General features: G+C 42.8%; 1 protein-coding gene across 2 annotated transcripts in view; it reads right to left on the bottom strand.

The window, feature by feature from the left end:
- Window positions 1-17,369, bottom strand: part of ERC1 (ELKS/RAB6-interacting/CAST family member 1) — a 351,929-nt gene that overhangs the window by 218,229 nt on the left and 116,331 nt on the right. For both annotated transcript variants that reach the window (XM_054386713.1, XM_054386714.1), the window contains 3 exons: window positions 9,515-9,652; window positions 7,041-7,181; window positions 5,783-5,923 (listed from right to left, as the gene is read on the bottom strand). In XM_054386713.1, coding sequence (XP_054242688.1) covers window positions 5,783-5,923; window positions 7,041-7,181; window positions 9,515-9,652 — 420 coding nt within the window. The remainder of the gene's footprint in view (window positions 1-5,782; window positions 5,924-7,040; window positions 7,182-9,514; window positions 9,653-17,369) is intronic.

Genomic DNA, 17,369 nt, shown 5'->3' with positions numbered 1-17,369 from the left:
TAACAGCTGCAACATTCATTTACCAAGAGGACAGAATCTCCACTTGTGGTTTTAGCATGCATTTTTTTGACCCATGAGAAACATGGAGAATTACCCTCATGCAGGTTGCACACGTGATTCTCATGTCTCAGTTTAACAATTTTATCCAAGGCCTCAGATATTGAACACAGTCCTCTGCTTGGGTTTACAGATTGCAGTTTCAGAGGTCGAGCAGGACTGTAATTCCTAGTGCTTCACTTACACCAATAACGAGACAGAAAAACAACTCAGTAACGGACACTATCTGAAAACACTGAAAAAAACTGACACTATCTGAAAACACGGGGTTTTTACTTTTCATTTTAAAAGACATCCCAATTGCCCTAGCAGGCTTTTTCTTTCTATGCTGAATCCATCATTTATCCTTCCTTCTTTGAAAAAAACCTATCATCACCTGAGAACAAACCCCAGAATTTCTACCTCACCTACCAATATTATCAGCAAGATTTTCAGCTGTGGCAAGAAACCCATGTTCCCAGAAATAAAAAGCAGCAGCGTTTGCATTAGCCCAGCCAGGTTAAAGCTTGGGAAACAGAACTTGGGTCAACATTCAGTTATTTTTTTCCTGTATTTTGAAAGATGCTATCCTCCTGAACTTGAAGGAAGAACACCACAACAGAAAAAAAAACTCTAACCATCTTCTGAGTAAGCCTGTTGAACCCAGAGGTATTTTCCTGGCAGCAAATCACTGCTAACATTCTCTGATGAAAAGTTCCTAGAACTGCACCGAGGGGAAGTTTGCTAACAGATGGTTTTGGACTGTTTAGCTTCTCTAACCATGATCCCTTTCAAATAAGGAAAGTATCTATAGGGAGAAAAAAGCTATGCACAAGAAATGAAGATGGACAAAAATCCACTCATCTTTGCTGGAACAAATTCTAATATTAGTTGGTCTCTCCCAGATTAGAAAAACAAAATTAAACGAAGCATATTGGCTGAGAAAGGCAAGGCACAAAAGGTATAAAAAAGGTATCCTGATACAGAACAAAGAGAAGAAAACTTCTTTTCCATTATAAAACTATGACACCAAAATGTAAGTTGGAAAAAAAAAGAGTTTCCTAGAGGAAAAAACCCAAACAAACATAAAGTATAAAACCATTTCACAAAAAACAGGGAGAGAACCCCCCTCCCCCAAAGCGTGATTTGCATCTAATGATTCCATGTTAGCAGAAAGGGAGACTATTTAAGGCAGGACACCCAGACATGTAAACTCAGCAGTGATTTATGGCTTGCTTTCAGCACTGAGAACCTCCCAGAATATCTCCTGCTGGCAGCTGGCTGACAAATGAGCACAGAAGCAATGAAAGTAGAATAATTAGAGCATTAAACACACAGATTTGCATAACCATTGTATCGTTATTAAAAAAACAAAACAAAACAACAACCCTGAATATGTAAAACACTGCAGTTTTATACACTAAGACAGGGATCAATATGAAATAATCATTAGCAAGAAGGGGAATAGCAACGAGAAGCTGACACCTTCAGTCAGAGACTGGAGATTGCTAACACGGGAAGAAAACACCATCATCAACTTTTCAGCACCCCTACACCCCACTCAGATAACAACATCTCAGTTTAATGCAGAGTTAAGTACCTTTTACAGAAGAATTGGAAGCTTGCACTGTTCATGCTCACCGTTTCAACATTAGCAAGAGTTTATTCCAAGGACTGCCCTAATCTTTTTTATCTCAATGCTTGTTGTAGGTTTAAGAAACTGGGAAGTCTTAACCACAGAGTCCAGGGACTAGCTAGGTGCAGGGGTGGACACCAGAAAAATGTAATCTTTTGTTATTTCATCCCATAGTGCCTGCATCCCCCCTATATAAACTGAGTGCAGAGTCAGTTCTGCCCTTTCCCTCCCTCTCCCTTCTCCCAGCTGCATGCAGATGGTTATCTCTGGTTTGTGGGGGAGGCAGTGCAGCCTGGCTTGGCCTTGGCAAAGATGAATTTCCAGCTGCATCATTTTGGCCTGGAATTGGGGGGTAGGGAGGTGTGGTGGGGGGAAGGTTTTGGGAAGGTGATGGCCAAGTGAGGTTTTTGGAGAAATCCAGACTGGAGAGCTGGCCTCAATACGGATTGTTGGGTATTTTTGTATACTTTTGTACTGTTGTATGGAGTTGTGAACAGTACTTCCATTTAAACTTCCAATCCTTTCCAATCTTGTCTGGAGCATTTTCCTTTACTCCTTTGGGGAGGGGTAAAGGGCACCTGTTTCACTCCCTAGAAAAAACAAGACAATGCTTAACAGTAGCCCAATGTAGTCTCTTCTGTCAGTCTCTTAACTGCTAATGCCAATATATTTAACTGGAAGTGCTCAAACTGGTCAGTGGAACTAAGAGGCAAGGGAAACAAGACTGATGTTAAGGCACATCTCCCTCTTCAAATCTGTAATGGGAGCAACCCAGGAGACAAAGGGGTTTGCTCCTTGTTGTTAAAAGCCACACAAGGGAGTATGTGTCTTATGTAAACCAGCATAAGATAATGTAATAAACCCTAACATCATAAACCTCTAATTCAGTTTGAAACTGAATGCTCTAATGCAGCCATTAGTTTTCAGGTTAATTGTGACTGTTATTTGCAATGGTTAACAATGCAGAAGTGTAAATCTTAGTCTTTAGAAGCATTGGAGTTGGATTATCCATCATAATTGTTTCAAGGATAAAAAGGAATCAATCCACCTTGAAACCATCAAACTGCCTGAATAAATATCTGCAATGCATTTAAAGAGATAAATGCAATTTTCTACATTTCTACAAGCAACAACAACAACAAAACATTGGCAAATTAAAAACTTCTAGAAAAAAGGTTATTAAAGAAATATCTAAACTTCTTTCGAGAGCAGTGAAGGCGAAAAGGACCTGGGGGTCCTAGTGGATGGGAGGATGACCATGAGCCAGCAATGTGCTCTGGTGGCCAAGAAGGCCAATGGCATCCTGGGGTGGATTACAAGAGCTGTGGCTCTGCCTTGATGAGGCCACATCTGGAATATTGTGTCCAGTTCTGGGCTCCTCAGTTCAACAAGGACCTCAGGGAATTGCTTGAAAGAGTCCAGCACAAAGCCACAAAGATAATGAAGGGAGTGGAACATCTTCCTTATGAGGAGAGCCTGAGGGAGCTGAGGGCTCTGTAGCTTGGAGAGGAGGAGCCTGAGAGGTGACCTCATTCATGTTGATAAAGATGTGCAGGGGGAGTGCCCAGAGGATGGAGCCAGGCTCTGCTGGGTGATGCCCAATGCCAGCACAAGGGGCAGTAATGGAAGCTGAGGCATAGGAAGTTCCATGGAAACAGGAGGAAAAGTTTTTACCCTGTGAGGGTGACAGAGCCCTGGAACAGGCTGCCCAGGGGGTTGTGGAGTCTCCCTCTCTAGAGATATTCAAAACCCTCCTGGATGTGTTCCTGTGTGATCTGCTCTAGGTGATCCTGCTCTGGCAGGGGGGTTGGACTGGATGAGCTTTGGAGGTCCCTTCCAGCCCCTAACATTCTGTGATTCTGTGATTTGTAAGTATTAAACACATTCAGGTAATTGTTAACTGTACTTTCTTAGGTAGTGAAAAATAACATTGACTTGGTTCCAGCAAGCAAGAAGGATGAGTGGCAGAAGTGGCCTCTCATGCAGGTTGAGTAAAGCACATGCAGAGTTACTTGCATGAAAGCATACCTGGTCACAGAGCTTTGATTCCTTTTTAAAAAGCAATTGTGGACCAGCTTCTCAGAACAAAACTAAACAAAAAATCTTTCATTTGAATGTGAATTTTCCCTTGAATAAGAAGAAGGCAGTAGTCCAATGTGACTCAGCATTTTAAAAATAAACAAGGTTGTGTCTCAGTAGGACCTGAGAGAGTACTTCAGGGTCTCTGCACAGGAAGCAATTGTCCAAATGCCCTGGTAAGCAATAATGCCTGAAGCAGAGGAGCAGACAGACAGAGTATCATGGGAAGGCTTTATACTGCACATGGGTAATGGTAGGCTATCAGTTTTCTTTGCTTGCAGAACTGAAACCATTAATATTGAATGATTTAGGTAGCTTCTTTGGATGGGAAGATGTGAATTTACTTGTTTATAGTACAATAAATACAGACTCATTGATTTTCTCAGAAGCAAATGACAAACACAGTTATCTGTCCTGTAGCTACCCTGTACAGGTAATAGCAATCTTTCCTTCTGAGATATTTTAATTCACATTTTTTAACTAGATTCTGAAAAAAAAACAAACAAACATGGTCTTACGAACTCCCTTAGTATCCTTATGTATTATTCCTGGATATCAGATACTAAGCAGAGTCCTGTCTAAAATGGAATGAGAAGAGGTAGGCCAAAAGGAATTCTAATGCAGAGCTGTCAACCACAGTGCAAATTACTCTTAGCTAGCAGTGCTTCACTAGATTTGGGTTGGCCTCCACACCTGCTTACACTACTGATGTACTCCCTGCTCATAGGGAGGAAAGCAGCCTCAAGGGAAGCAGTGAAAAGCAGTACATTTCCAAATGCTAAATACAGAGACACATTTCCTTAGTAACTGAATTTCCACAACTGTTTGTTATACGCTCTCCTAGATATTATTTATTTCTTTTTCCTTAAAGTCATTGTAAACAGTGTTCTCCCACTGCAGCTGCCTACCTCCAAACTAATCCCATCACCCAATTGCTGTACCTATTCTGGCAAATCTTAGCTACAATATATTCCTCAAGTCAGTATCAGTAACACACTGACAGAGGGTGAAAGTGCAATCCCTGACAGAGAATTCAAATGAAAAGGTCCTTCAGGACTTCTGAAATACTCCCTTGCTGTATGACTGAAAACAGCTTGTGAAGCCAGTTCGATGCACGCAGCTCTCTTTGCTGTTGTGCTTTGCTGATGCTGAATTTGATCTCACATTCATTTGAGAGCTAGGACACAGTTCCCAACCACAGCACAGGTACGCCTTCTTTTCCTGGATAGGTGTAGCTAGAACTCCACAACCCAAGACTTAAAGTTCTTTAAAAAAACCCTTTTGTCTTGTTCTAATGTGATAAATGGAAGTGTTATCACTGCTATGGTTAGTGCACTTTGTGCTTCTTCATCACCTGCCCTTTTAAAACAAAAAAGTAAACATCAAATCCATGTTCCTGTAAACAGTGCAGTATTTAATGCTACTCATAGCTAAACTAAAGAAGGCTTGCAGTGCAAACATAACCCAAAGATTCTCTTCAAATGAATTCACTTCCCTGTAATAAATATGAAGCTTCTGAACAGTAAATTCCTACCAATCAAGTGTGATGGGCAATTAGACTAGAACAAAAGCTAATTCTATCCTTTGCATTTGCTTATAAGCATTCCTATGGGCCAGGCAATCGTGCATCTGAATTTATCACATTATCACCTAGGAGCACTGGTAATAGATATGTGAAATGTTTAGCTGTTAATTTGTTACCTCTTACACCAGTTAAATGGCACAATTACTGCTATGACTTCTACTGAAGCAGACTGAATCTTTAATTCCTAGTACCTGCTAAAAACCCCAACAACTCAATGTTATTGTCATCCCATGTAAATAAAGTCCAAAATTAGCACCAGTGTCTGAAAGTCCCTTTCTGATGGCCCTAGCTTGTAACATGGTTTGCATGGACATAAATCCACAGCTCTTGCTGAAAAGCAATTCATGTAATTACAAGTTTCAGACCCAAAGTTCTCTGTGTGGACATGGCCAGTTTGGCTAACCCTGAGTGTTTATGCCACATATATAAATATGAAGTAAGGTTACCTTCTTGAGTTGAGTTTCCATCTTCAAGCATTCTTCCTTTTTCTGTTCCAAGGCAATTTCTAGTGTCTTGAGCCTTGAATCTTTCTTCAGCCCTGACGAAGCTAAGGTTGAAGCATGCTCCTTCAGATCCAGTAAAGATGTCTAAAATAAAGGATATAAAATAACTATCCAGTAAATATTCCTCATGTGCAACAGCTAGTTCCCTTTTTGCCTTTATTTTCTTCCTATCTCTTCACAGCTGTCTTCAGAACAACAAATTTTGTCAGGATGTTCATGGCACTAACTTAAGACAGCTTGATTTAAATCAGGTTTTTCAGGATTAAAATAAAATCTTGTCCAAAATAAAACCTTGTCTAAAAGAATTTAAAAGCCATTTGTAAAGATGGAAGATTCTATAAACTGAAACCTATGCTTCAGTGACAGGCAGGCTTAAGAAAAGTTGGTTTTAAATATAATTATGTTTAAAAATCATATGTCATTAGCAGACCTAGCCACTGCACCTACACCCAAGAGTGCTCAAAGCTTTTCTGTATGCAGCTGCTATGGGGTAAAACTGATTCCTGCTGCCCCTCTCCAAAACACATCACAACTTCTTATTTTTCTGAACCATCTTTATGGCTTCCTTTTTTTCCCCACCTGTCAAATGCTGACTTCCGTGTAAATAAAGTCTTAGCACTTTCTCTGTGTGTATGTTTTGTATAGTTTAATGTTGATCAAATTTTGAAACAAGACCGTAAGTAGACTTGAATGTTACAACTCCAAGAGAGAAACAGAGAACATTTCAATTTCTCTACTATAAGTAGGTTACTTTGTTTTGGCTTATTGCCAACAACCAACTTAATTATCAAAGACAGGATTCTTCAGAGTCAAAAGAAGTAGCTGTATTATTTGCATAAAGGAATAAACACTGCCTGCATACTTTTGGCATGCACAGCTTTGATCAACTTCTGTCCTTTCTTGCCTATATTTAGGTGGGAACAAGCTCGTTGTCTGCCTTCAGTTGCCTATAAGCATAGCTCCAGGAAATGCCATCACTGACCATTGGTCATTCACTGCCACAAATAAGGTAGCTGTGTGCTATCCATGAAAAAGTGGTTCTGAAAGACTGATGCTTTGAAAAACTCTCCAGAAATCTCTTTTAGCAGATGAAGTTGCTGGAGGACCATTGCTAGAAAGGAGCAGGCTTTTTCATCTCAAGCATGACACACAGATACATATCAAACAATTCTAACACAACAGATTCATTCTGCTGGTCAACCTCTTTCTCTGTGAGGTCTCCTTGTAAAATGCCAACTTTCTCTTTCAGGTCCTTGATGTCTTTTTTGTAGTTCTCGATCTCCTCTTGTTTTTCTCGCTCATCTCGGTCACGCTGCTCCTTTAGGCGTTCGATGGTCCTTTCCTGACAAAAGAAAGCACTCTGTAAGGAAAATCCCTCTTGGTCAGTTCAGCTTCTGAGACTTCTTACCATAACATTTCTTACACACTGCAGACAAGGAAGAAGAGTGTAGGATATTACCATTTTCTTTTCTTTCCTTTCTGTTTGTAAAACAGCTCTTCAAGGAGGGGGAGACCTGTGAAATCTGTGGATTGTTTGCTAAGAAATACCGAGAATGCTGTGTCCAGTTCTGGTGGCCCCACCACAAGAGGGACACAGATCTGCTGGAACAAGTCCAGAGGAGGGACACAAAGATGATCCAGGGGCTGGAACACCACTGCTATGAGGATAGGCTGAGGCAGCTGAGATTGTTCAGACTGGAGAAGAGAAGACTCTGAGGGGACCGTAGAGCTGCCTTCCAATAGCTGAAGGGATCCTGCAGGAAGGCTGCAAAGAGACTTTTAACAGGAGTGGCCACCCACAGGACAAGGAGAAATGGATTTCAATTGAAGGAGAATAGGTTTAGATTCTTAACTACGAGGGGGGCAAGACTCTGGAATGGATTGTCCAGAGAGGCTGTGGATGCCCCCTCCCTGGGGATGTTCAAGGCCAGGCTGGATGTGGCCTTGAGTAATCTGGGCTGGCTGAGAGGTGTCCCTGCCCATGGCAGGAGGTTGGATTGGATGATCTCTGAGGTCTCTTCCAGCCTAGGCCATTCTATGATTCTGTGGAACACCAGGCTTTCTGTATCTCTGGAAGTTCACAGCACTGTTACAATGCGACACAATTTATTTGGTTCTGATAATCCAAATTACCCTAGAGCAGGATAGATTATTAATGCTTCCTTGATTCTTTAAATCTTATTTTTCCAAAATGTATCACTGAACCAGTAATCCTTCAGACAAGAAGGGGTGTGCAGTATGCATGACACCAGGATAGATATACAGGGAGAAAAGGCAGAAAAACAACTCTTCCGTATATCAAATATCAAAGGATCTTTGATTATCTTAGAAGCTGAAGGGATGTAAATGAATTCCCCAACCTCAGGCAAAGCTTTACCATCACTTTGTACTTATAGAATATGGCAGACTAAAGGTGTTGTAACCCTAGTTCTCTGGGAATCAAGAAAAAAATATGCAGCAATTCCAAAGACATGCTCCACCAAAGCAGACTAGACAAGGCTCAGTCATCTATCTCCAGAGAATTGGGCAAGCATAAAAAAAATGTTAATTACCAGGAGTAGCGGTTCGCTTTGATTCAATGGTGGGAACTAAAACTCCATTTCACACAGCAAAACTTTAAAAATAAATGTATGGTAAAAATATCTGCGCAAAGAAAGCGAAATATAAATTAAATATAAACTAAATATAAAAATGAAATATAAACTAGACTTACAAAAAAAAAAAAAGGAAGAAATTAAAAAAGGGCCAAAAGTACAAGAATCCACTGCTGAAATGTAAAGCATCCCGTAATTGCACCAAAGAAGCATCATGTAAAGAGAGGCCAACATGAGAACACAGGATCACAGAAAACATCCAGTTGGAAGAGACCTCCAAGCTCAGTCCAACCTTCCACCCAGCACTGCATGTCCCTAAGCACCAGCTCCACACACTGTGCAAACACCTCCAGGGATGGGGACTCCCTGGGCAGACCATTGCAATGGCTGAGAACCCTGGGAAGAAATATTTCCTAGCATCCAGCCTGAACCTCCCCTGCTGCAGCTTGAAACCTCTGCTCCTGTCTCTTGCCACCAAGGAGCAGAGGCTGCCCTCTCCTCACTCCAACCTCCCTTCAGGGAGCTGTAGAGAGCAATGAGGTCTCCTCTCAGCCTCCTCTTCTCCAGTCTGAACACCCCCAGCTCTCTCAGCCCCTCCTCATAGTCCTTCTCCAGCCTCATCTCTCTTCTCTGAACATGCTCCTTCTTCTCTCGTGCAATCAAACACAGCAGCATTCTGAAAGTCCACAATGCTACAGCAAAACACGCCACAATGGGAGAAAATTCCAGGAGATCCTGGAAGGCAGGAAACAAAAGATGTTAAGCAGTTAATGAGCAGAGCAAGAGCTTGCGGCTCAGCTCCAACCTCCTGCCCTCCTCACCATGCAGCAGTGGTGTCCTTGGCTGGCTCTGCGCGGGAGCCGCCTGGGCTGCTCCTCCGCGTGTCCTGCAGCGCCCTCTAGCGAAGGCCCCACCTCGACTGCCACTGCGCTCCCCACATCCCCTCTCAGGAGTAAAAGGGTATCACTGCCATCAGAGATGGCTTGACCACAGCCCAGGAAACACACAGAAAAGTCGACTTTAGAGACGTTATTAGTAGAAGGACCTTTTGAAGGAAGGGACATAGCCTTTCCCCACTCACCTTTTCTGCCAGCGCTTCCTCCAGCGTGGTCAAGGCAGTGTCAGTGTTTGTGGTGTCTGCTTGCAAAGACTTCACTCGATCCTTTAAGCTGCTCATTTGCTTCTCCTTGTCTCTTAACTGTTCTTGAAGATTTTCAATCTTAAGAAAGAGGAGGACATTTTAAGACAGCAGCAAGCAAACCATCCAAACTTCATCACCTTAGGAGTGTATTAAACTTAAAAACATTCTGAAAGCAAAGGAAGTAAGCAAGGACCTAGTCCCTAGAATCCTGCATCAAATCATTAAGCAATGCAGCCAAAACCATCAAGCATTAACAAGGAATCAGAAAACAACTCAGTGCACAACAAATCTAAGTAATATTTACAAGAACAACATACAGAAAGGGAATTATTCTTAATTTTTGAGGATGCTGGGAACTGTGTGACTGAAGGATTATTGGTGTATTAACTGTATGAAAGGAAAAAAAGCTGAGAAAAACATTACTGCAAAAAAAAGGCACTTGATAATTAAGAAGTCGAGACAAAGTATCATTGTAAGTATTTCTTTTGGTGATGTCACATTCTTTACTGTACCAGGATGTCACTTCTTCATTTTACATGGTAGTTTGCTCTGTGGCAAATTAACACAAAGCACCATTCCCTGTGTAGAAAATACATCAGCCTTGCTTTCTGTGGGGGTAGGATTTGATCCGTTTGTGAGTTCTGAAGACATCTTTTGACAGCCTGAGAAGACCTAGCGCTAAACTCATTTTGTGCATACATACACATCCCCACAGCCAGACAAGTTAGCATTATGATACCCTGTCAACCCCAAATTTATCACGCAAGGATTAACCTGGGTGCAGATTTCTCAGTTGCTTCCTTGTTGCTGCAGTTGCTGACAAGTTCTTGCGTCCACAAACGTACATAATAAATTGGTGAGTGACACAGAGAATCTCATTTAAGTCTCTCCTTCAGCCTCTACCACTCTGTGATTCTATCTCCAAAATACTCATAGCAAGATACTCCTTCAATGATACTTGTAAATAATGTAACCAGACAACGTCAAAGGCTATCCAGTCCAGTATTTAGTAACCAAATGAAAGCATTACCCAGCCCTTTCGCCTTACCTGTCAACCAGCAGTTAGCACCTCCTCAGTTAGTGGGAATAAAGCACAATTACCCCCAGATTTTACTCTTTAACCTTAGACAAACTGAGCTGCTGTAATTACAGAGCAAATGGCTGTTGAGACACATCCACTACTGCTTTGCTATCCCTATTAAAATTACATCTGGAACATGGCTCTAGAAAATAGTCTAGATTCATAATGATAAAAGATGTTGCAGAACGCTGAACATCTAGTTACAAATAATGGTAGATGTATTACAAGTGGAAACTAGGAAGAAGAACGACCTAAATCAGAGAGCCTTTTGCTGATGTTTCTCTGTAAACCATGGCCATGGAAGGAGTCTGGGGGTGTAAGATTTTTTTTTTTTTTTAATATTATGCAAGCACATGTGAACTTGGGATCTAGCTTTGTATACAATCTAGACATTACTGATTGCAGTAGTACTGATAGCAAAAGAACTAGGTGAGTTTATTTGCTGTTAAGGAAGGGACTGAAGTTAAGTTTGGTTTATTTTTAATAGAAGGTCATTACCTTCTATTAAAACTTGTCAGGCCTCCAAGTTATACTTAAAATCCAAATGTGAGCACAACTCAAATGACACTACAAAACAAATTTTAAAGAGCACCCAAAATACCCCTTAAGCAGTGACAGATCATGTAAGTCAGAAATAACTGTAAGAACTGAAAATTCCTTCTTCATACACTCCTAGCAATTATTTGATGCCTTATTAGTGTGTGCCTGCAGCCCATGGAGCTCCAGAAAGAGCCAAGCTAGTTCTGACTGAGAAGTTCTCCTGTAACACCCCAAGAGCAGCGATGTGGCTTCTTCTGACCTTCTGAGCCTGCAGTGCCGTCAGCTGTCTAGACAGGCTGGCTGTTAGACAGCCAACCATCAACACACACTACAAAGCAGGCTCAGCTATTCTTAGACTCCTGTTTACTTCTGCAGGCAAAACACTCAAGCAAAGGCTCTGTCTGGCTAAAGTGGGGCTAGTGCGGAGGGACTTTAGCTGGGAGCAAACCACACACAAGAGGCAGCTAAATAATTCAGATTCGGCATGTATGAAGATGCTTGCCAAGGCAGCACCAGCATTTGCCCAGGGGCAGATGCATTTTCGTCTTCCAGTCACACTGTTTGCTGTGGCCAGAGTGAGATAACAGCTGTGTGACAGCTGACTGCTGCACCTTACCACTGCAAATGCACATTCTTACATCCACAACAATATATAGAAATGCAATGTGTAGAGGCGGTAACCCTGCCTGCTCTTTCAGTCTACATGCATGCTTTTCAGTCTGGAGTAAGGAATGGTGTGGGGGCCTTTTCCCTATGATCCAGGGAACAGGAGGTACACAGAAGAGTTCTAAATTACACTTAGGCACTACCTAAAACCCCCACAGTCTACCTACAACAAGTTCTGCATGGGACATCAATGTGCCCTGGTGGCCAAGAAAGCCAATGGGATCCTGGGGTGCATTCAGAGGAGTGTGTCCAGGGAGGACCAGGAGGACCAGGAGAACCAGGGAGATTCTCCTCTCCGTCTACTCTGCCCTAGTGAGGCCACACCTGGAATAGCGCATCCAGGTCTGGGCTCCCCAGTTCAAGAGGGACAGGGATCCGATGGAGAAAGTCCAAGGGAGGGCTACAAGGATGCTGAAGGGACTGGAGCACTGCCTGGGGAGGAGAGGCTGAGAGACCTGAGGCTGTTTAGTCTGGAGAGGAGAAGACTGAGAGGGGATCTGATCAATGTCTATCAATAGCTAAGGGTTGGGGGTCAGGAAGGAAGGGACAGGGACAGCCTCTGCTCACTTGTGCCCTGGGATAGGACAAGGGGGAATGGATGGAAACTGAAGTACAGGAAGTTCCACCTCAACACGAGGAGGGACTTCTTGACTGTGAGGGTCCCAGAGCACTGGAAGAGGCTGCCCAGAGAGGTTGTGGAGTCTCCTTCTCTGGAGCCTTCCCAGTCCTGTCTGGATGTGTTCCTGTGTGACCTATGCTGGATTCTATGGTCCTGCTCTGGCAGGGGGTTGGACTCGAAGTGGCTGACACAGGAGGGTTCTGCTGCCATTCAGTGAGACTTGGACAGGCTGGAGAGTTGGGCAGGGAGAAATGGAATGAAATTCAACAAGGACAATGATAGGGTCTTGCACCTGGGAAAGAACAACCTCATAAATCATTTTAGGGTGGGGTACTGACCTGCTGGAGAGCAGTGAAGGGGAAAGGGACCTGGGGGTCCTAGTGGATGGAAGTGTGACCATGAGCCAGCAATGTGCTCTGGTGGCCAAGAAGGCCAAAGGCATCCTGGGGTGGACTAGAAGGGCTGTGGTTAGCAGGTCAGGAGAGGTTCTCCTGCCCCTCTACTCTGCCCTAGTGAGGCCACATCTGGAATATTGCGTCCAGTTCTGGGCCCCTCAGTTCAACAAGGACCTCAGGGAACTGCTTGAAAGAGTCCAGCACAGAGCCACAAAGATGATGGAGTGGAACATCTTCCTTATGAGGAGAGCCTGAGGGAGCTGAGGGCTCTGTAGCTTGGAGAGGAGGAGCCTGAGAGGTGACCTCCTTCATGTTGATAAAGATGTGCAGGGTGAGTGCCAAGAGGATGGAGCCAGGAGCCAGGCTCTGCTGGGTGATGCCCAATGCCAGCACAAGGGGCAGTGGTGGAAGTTGAGGCATAGGAAGTTCCATGGAAACAGGAGGAAAAGTTTTTTCCTTGTGAGGGTGACAGAACCCTGGAACAGGCTGCCCAGGGGGGTTGTGGAGTCTCCCTCTCTAGAGATATGCAAAACCTGCCTGGATGTGTTCCTGTGTGACCTGCTCTAGGTGATCCTGCTCTGGATGAGCTTTCCAGGTCCCTTCCAGCCCCTAACATTCTGTGATTCTGTGAAATAATAACTACAGGTTATCCAGAATTATATAATCTGAAGCAAAGAATCAGGGAGTCATAGAACCAAAGAATAGCTTATGCTGGAAGGAACCTTAGAGATCATCTACTCCAACCTCCTCACCACGAGTAAGGACACCTGTCAACTAGACTTGGCTGCTCAAGAACAAGACAAAACAACTCCCAAAAAAAGTAATTCTAAAGAAATCCTCAAATAACTGATAAAAAACTCCCAGGTAACTAAAACAGAGCCTTTCTTATCCCCCTGAGAAAAGATAAAATAAAATGCAATGGAATCTCCACACCCTCTGGAAAGCATAATAAGACAAGGATTGAACCAGCACTATTTAGTCTTGAAATATTCAGAGATGACAAATGTCTTCTGAAAGGTTCTACAAACCTAAGATAGATAGGTAGATAGATAGATAGATAGATAGATAGATAGATAGATAGATAGATATATGTACAAGGAATATATATATATATATATGTATATGGAATATATATATATAGGTGAACCATCTCTCTAAGAGGGAAAATAAACATTATCTACTCCTACTAGATCATCAATAATCTTTATTCTTGCCATATATACTTATTTTGCAGGGTAAAGACAGCAATCTAGGGATAAATCAGCACCCCTAAGCTTACTGAAAAGATGCACATCCCTGCACTGGGATCACCTGCTCTGCATCCCAACTTCCTCATCAGTAAATCATTACTGAACTCTTTTCTTTCCAGCTTACCAGTTGTCAAGACCTATCATGTTTCAGCCTGGGTGATTTACTCCTAGTTGTGTGGAACTAATTATTTTGCTCTCCAGCCCTGAAGCACAGGAGCAGAAGCAGGAGAAGTCTCCTCTGGCATTCTGTTCCCAAGGCAAGGAAGCATTCCACATTCTGCAAATCTCACTGACAACCCCAAGCAAACACAAATTAAAAAGAGCCCAAGGATTTAAATGAGATGCATCTAGCTGAATACCCATCAAGGTCACTAGATTCTTCCCAAATTGCTCTAGTTAGAGCTCTGTTACCAGCATTCCTTTATATCATGCTTCAGCCAGGAAATCCTTCCATGAAGCGGTTGCTGACCACAGGGTACCCAGAAACTGAACACTTGGAAAACAATTTCTATTGTACCAGTAGCTTCCAGTACCTGAAGGGGGCTACAAGAAAGCTGGGGAGGGACTTTTTAGGGTGGCAGGTAGTGATTAGGACTAGGGGGGGGATGGATCCAAGCTAGAGGAGGGGAGATTCAGATTGGATGTTAGGAAGAAGTTCTTCTCCATGAGGATGGTGAGACACTGGCACAGGTTGTGCAGGGAGGTGGTGGAAGCCTCATCCCTGGAGGTTTTTAAGGTCAGGCTGGTGTCCCTGCCCATGGCAGGGGGGTTTGAACTGGATGATCCTTGAGGTTCCTTCCAACCCTAACAACTCCAGGATTCTGTGAGCTGGTAAATGACTCAAAATTCACATTTTCAGGAGAGCCAGTATCAATAGGCCAAGCTAGTCAAAAGCAGAGCCTTTGAACTGTAAAACCTACCATGGACACTGGCCAATACAAGTAGGGTTTGGAAATGAGAGGTGCAGAGGGAGGCAGCCTGCTGCCAACCTGCTGATCCTGGTTATGTCTTAAAGCATACAACTTTTAAATATGAATGGGTGATGCTTTAAATAACAGAAGCATAAAAAGTGGTCATAAGAGATTTGTTCTGGCTAAATGTGAGCCAGCTGGTTAAGTACCTTTGGTTAAGTACATCATCCATACAAGAATATCCATCACTGGTTTCTCTTAGAGCTTCACTGAGTGATCCCTTGTTTTCACTGCTACTCATCAGGTAAGAGAATGCATCCAGCTTCTATCACCAATGAGATTTCAACCTAGATTCTTCATTTTGTTGGTTCCAACTTGACTGCAGTGCTTCCATTTACCCAAGTACTTCAAACCTGAAACACTGCCATCATAAATTGCAAACCAAGTTAATTTAGACTCTGCTTCTCCTCTTCAGTCAAGTACTAAGTTCACATATTACTCATTTATTTCACGTCTGATAATGATCTGGTGATTTGTTTCACAATCTAATTATGGATTACATCCACTGTGTTGAAATCCTGGCCTAACCACACCGGATACCAGCAGGCTAATTCTCCTTTCAGCTGTGTCCTGCCAGTGGGAAGCAATCTCTGCAACTACACTTTCCAGAAGTTTTGCTCCTTGCACCTACCAAATACAAATGGATTCCCAGTACAGTGGAAACAGCCACAACTACTCTGGGGACATTTGCTCACTCCTGCTCCAAGTTCCAGAAAATACTCTGACAATACATGTGCACAGGTTTGACCTAGGAAGGTTGATTACAGCAAAAGTACAAATCCTGTAATCTGGAGTATTTTCATCTCAATGGTACCCAAATGTTCAAAGCAGGGAAAAGTGAAACTCCTTCATACACTGATGCTGTTTTCCTGACTTGCTGTGGATGTTGATTTTGGTTCTACACAGAGTAAGGATAATGTAACTACTGACACATCCCTGCTTAGACACATGCAGAGTAGACTGCTACAGGAAAAAGGGTGAAAGGAAAAGACTTGATGAGAGGAATGACTGAACTCATCACAGCACTGAGAGACCCAGGAATGGAAATCAGGGATCAGAAAAGACCAAACATTGAGGCAGGCCAAAGGATAGGATGGGAACATGGGATTTAATGTTGACTATAAAGGAAATCCTCATAGCAAACTAAACTCCATTTACACTGTCATTTAGGATCACTCAAGCAGAAGGCTGTACTACTCGAGCAAAGATTTTAAATGAGATCTGGATTCAGACACTGAATTGCTTCGTCCAAATCACTGATTTATTACAAGGATCAAAGAAATACTGTAAGGTAAACCTGTCCTAAACCAGAGGGGAGGGCTCTGGAAAGGAGGGATGCTTCCTATCCTAGTGTAAGCCATGCCCAGGCAACTGTGATTGTCCCCTGCCACTCTCCTAGAAAGGACATGGAGTGATGAAAGGATGGGATTAGGAAGTCCTACTGTAAATACTACACACAAGAGTGTGTGTGTGTATTCTTCAGTATTTAGCTATCACAGCTCTTAGAGATTTAAATGTAAATCAGAACACAGTGATGAGTGACAAAATAGCAGACTCTCAACTAGAATTCTTTCATGGCCTGTGCTCAAAAAAAAAAAAAAAAAAAAAACACTTAAAAAAAGAAATGTAAGAGCCCAATATATTAAATTAGCAGTATCATTTGGTGCTTTCCTGTTCTGTATCACATATTGCTTTAGGCAGATCAATGCTCCAATTTACACTGAAAACAAAGACTGGAAGAGACTGGAATAAAGAGTGGGAGAGAGTGGTCCCCTTTATCCAGAAGTTCTATGATTAAAGCTGTCCTCCATCCATCATTGCTGGAAGGTATGCAAGGCCTTCCTCAGGCAGAGGAGCATCCTAATTATCCAATGGATGCTGTTCTGGGACCAGGTGATCTCAGTTTCTCCAGGGGACACTACTCCCTGCTGACCACTTCTCTTACCCTTTGGGTAAGCGACCTCACAGCCTTGAACGTTATTTCTATACTTGTGCTGTACGACACACTTAAGGACTCCAGAAACACTCTGCAGAGACCCAGCTTTGAAGGCTTTTTAGCCTAGTGGGTTCAGAATTCACCCTTGAATCCAGGAAATTATTGATTTAAGATGAAAAATGACTCCCTCCTTGTTGTAGTGAAGATGCCTCAGTTGGCTAATGCTATCACTAATGTCTGTTCCAGACACAGCTCAGACAACTCCCCCCAGGGGTGGAAAATGCCTGGATGTCTGGTGAGCAAGGCACTGGAAATAGTGAAACCTTGCAAAGCAATG

Source organism: Indicator indicator, chromosome 14, assembly GCF_027791375.1.
Source record: "Indicator indicator isolate 239-I01 chromosome 14, UM_Iind_1.1, whole genome shotgun sequence".
Lineage (NCBI taxonomy): Eukaryota > Metazoa > Chordata > Aves > Piciformes > Indicatoridae > Indicator > Indicator indicator.
This window is presented reverse-complemented; position numbering and strand designations above follow the sequence as displayed.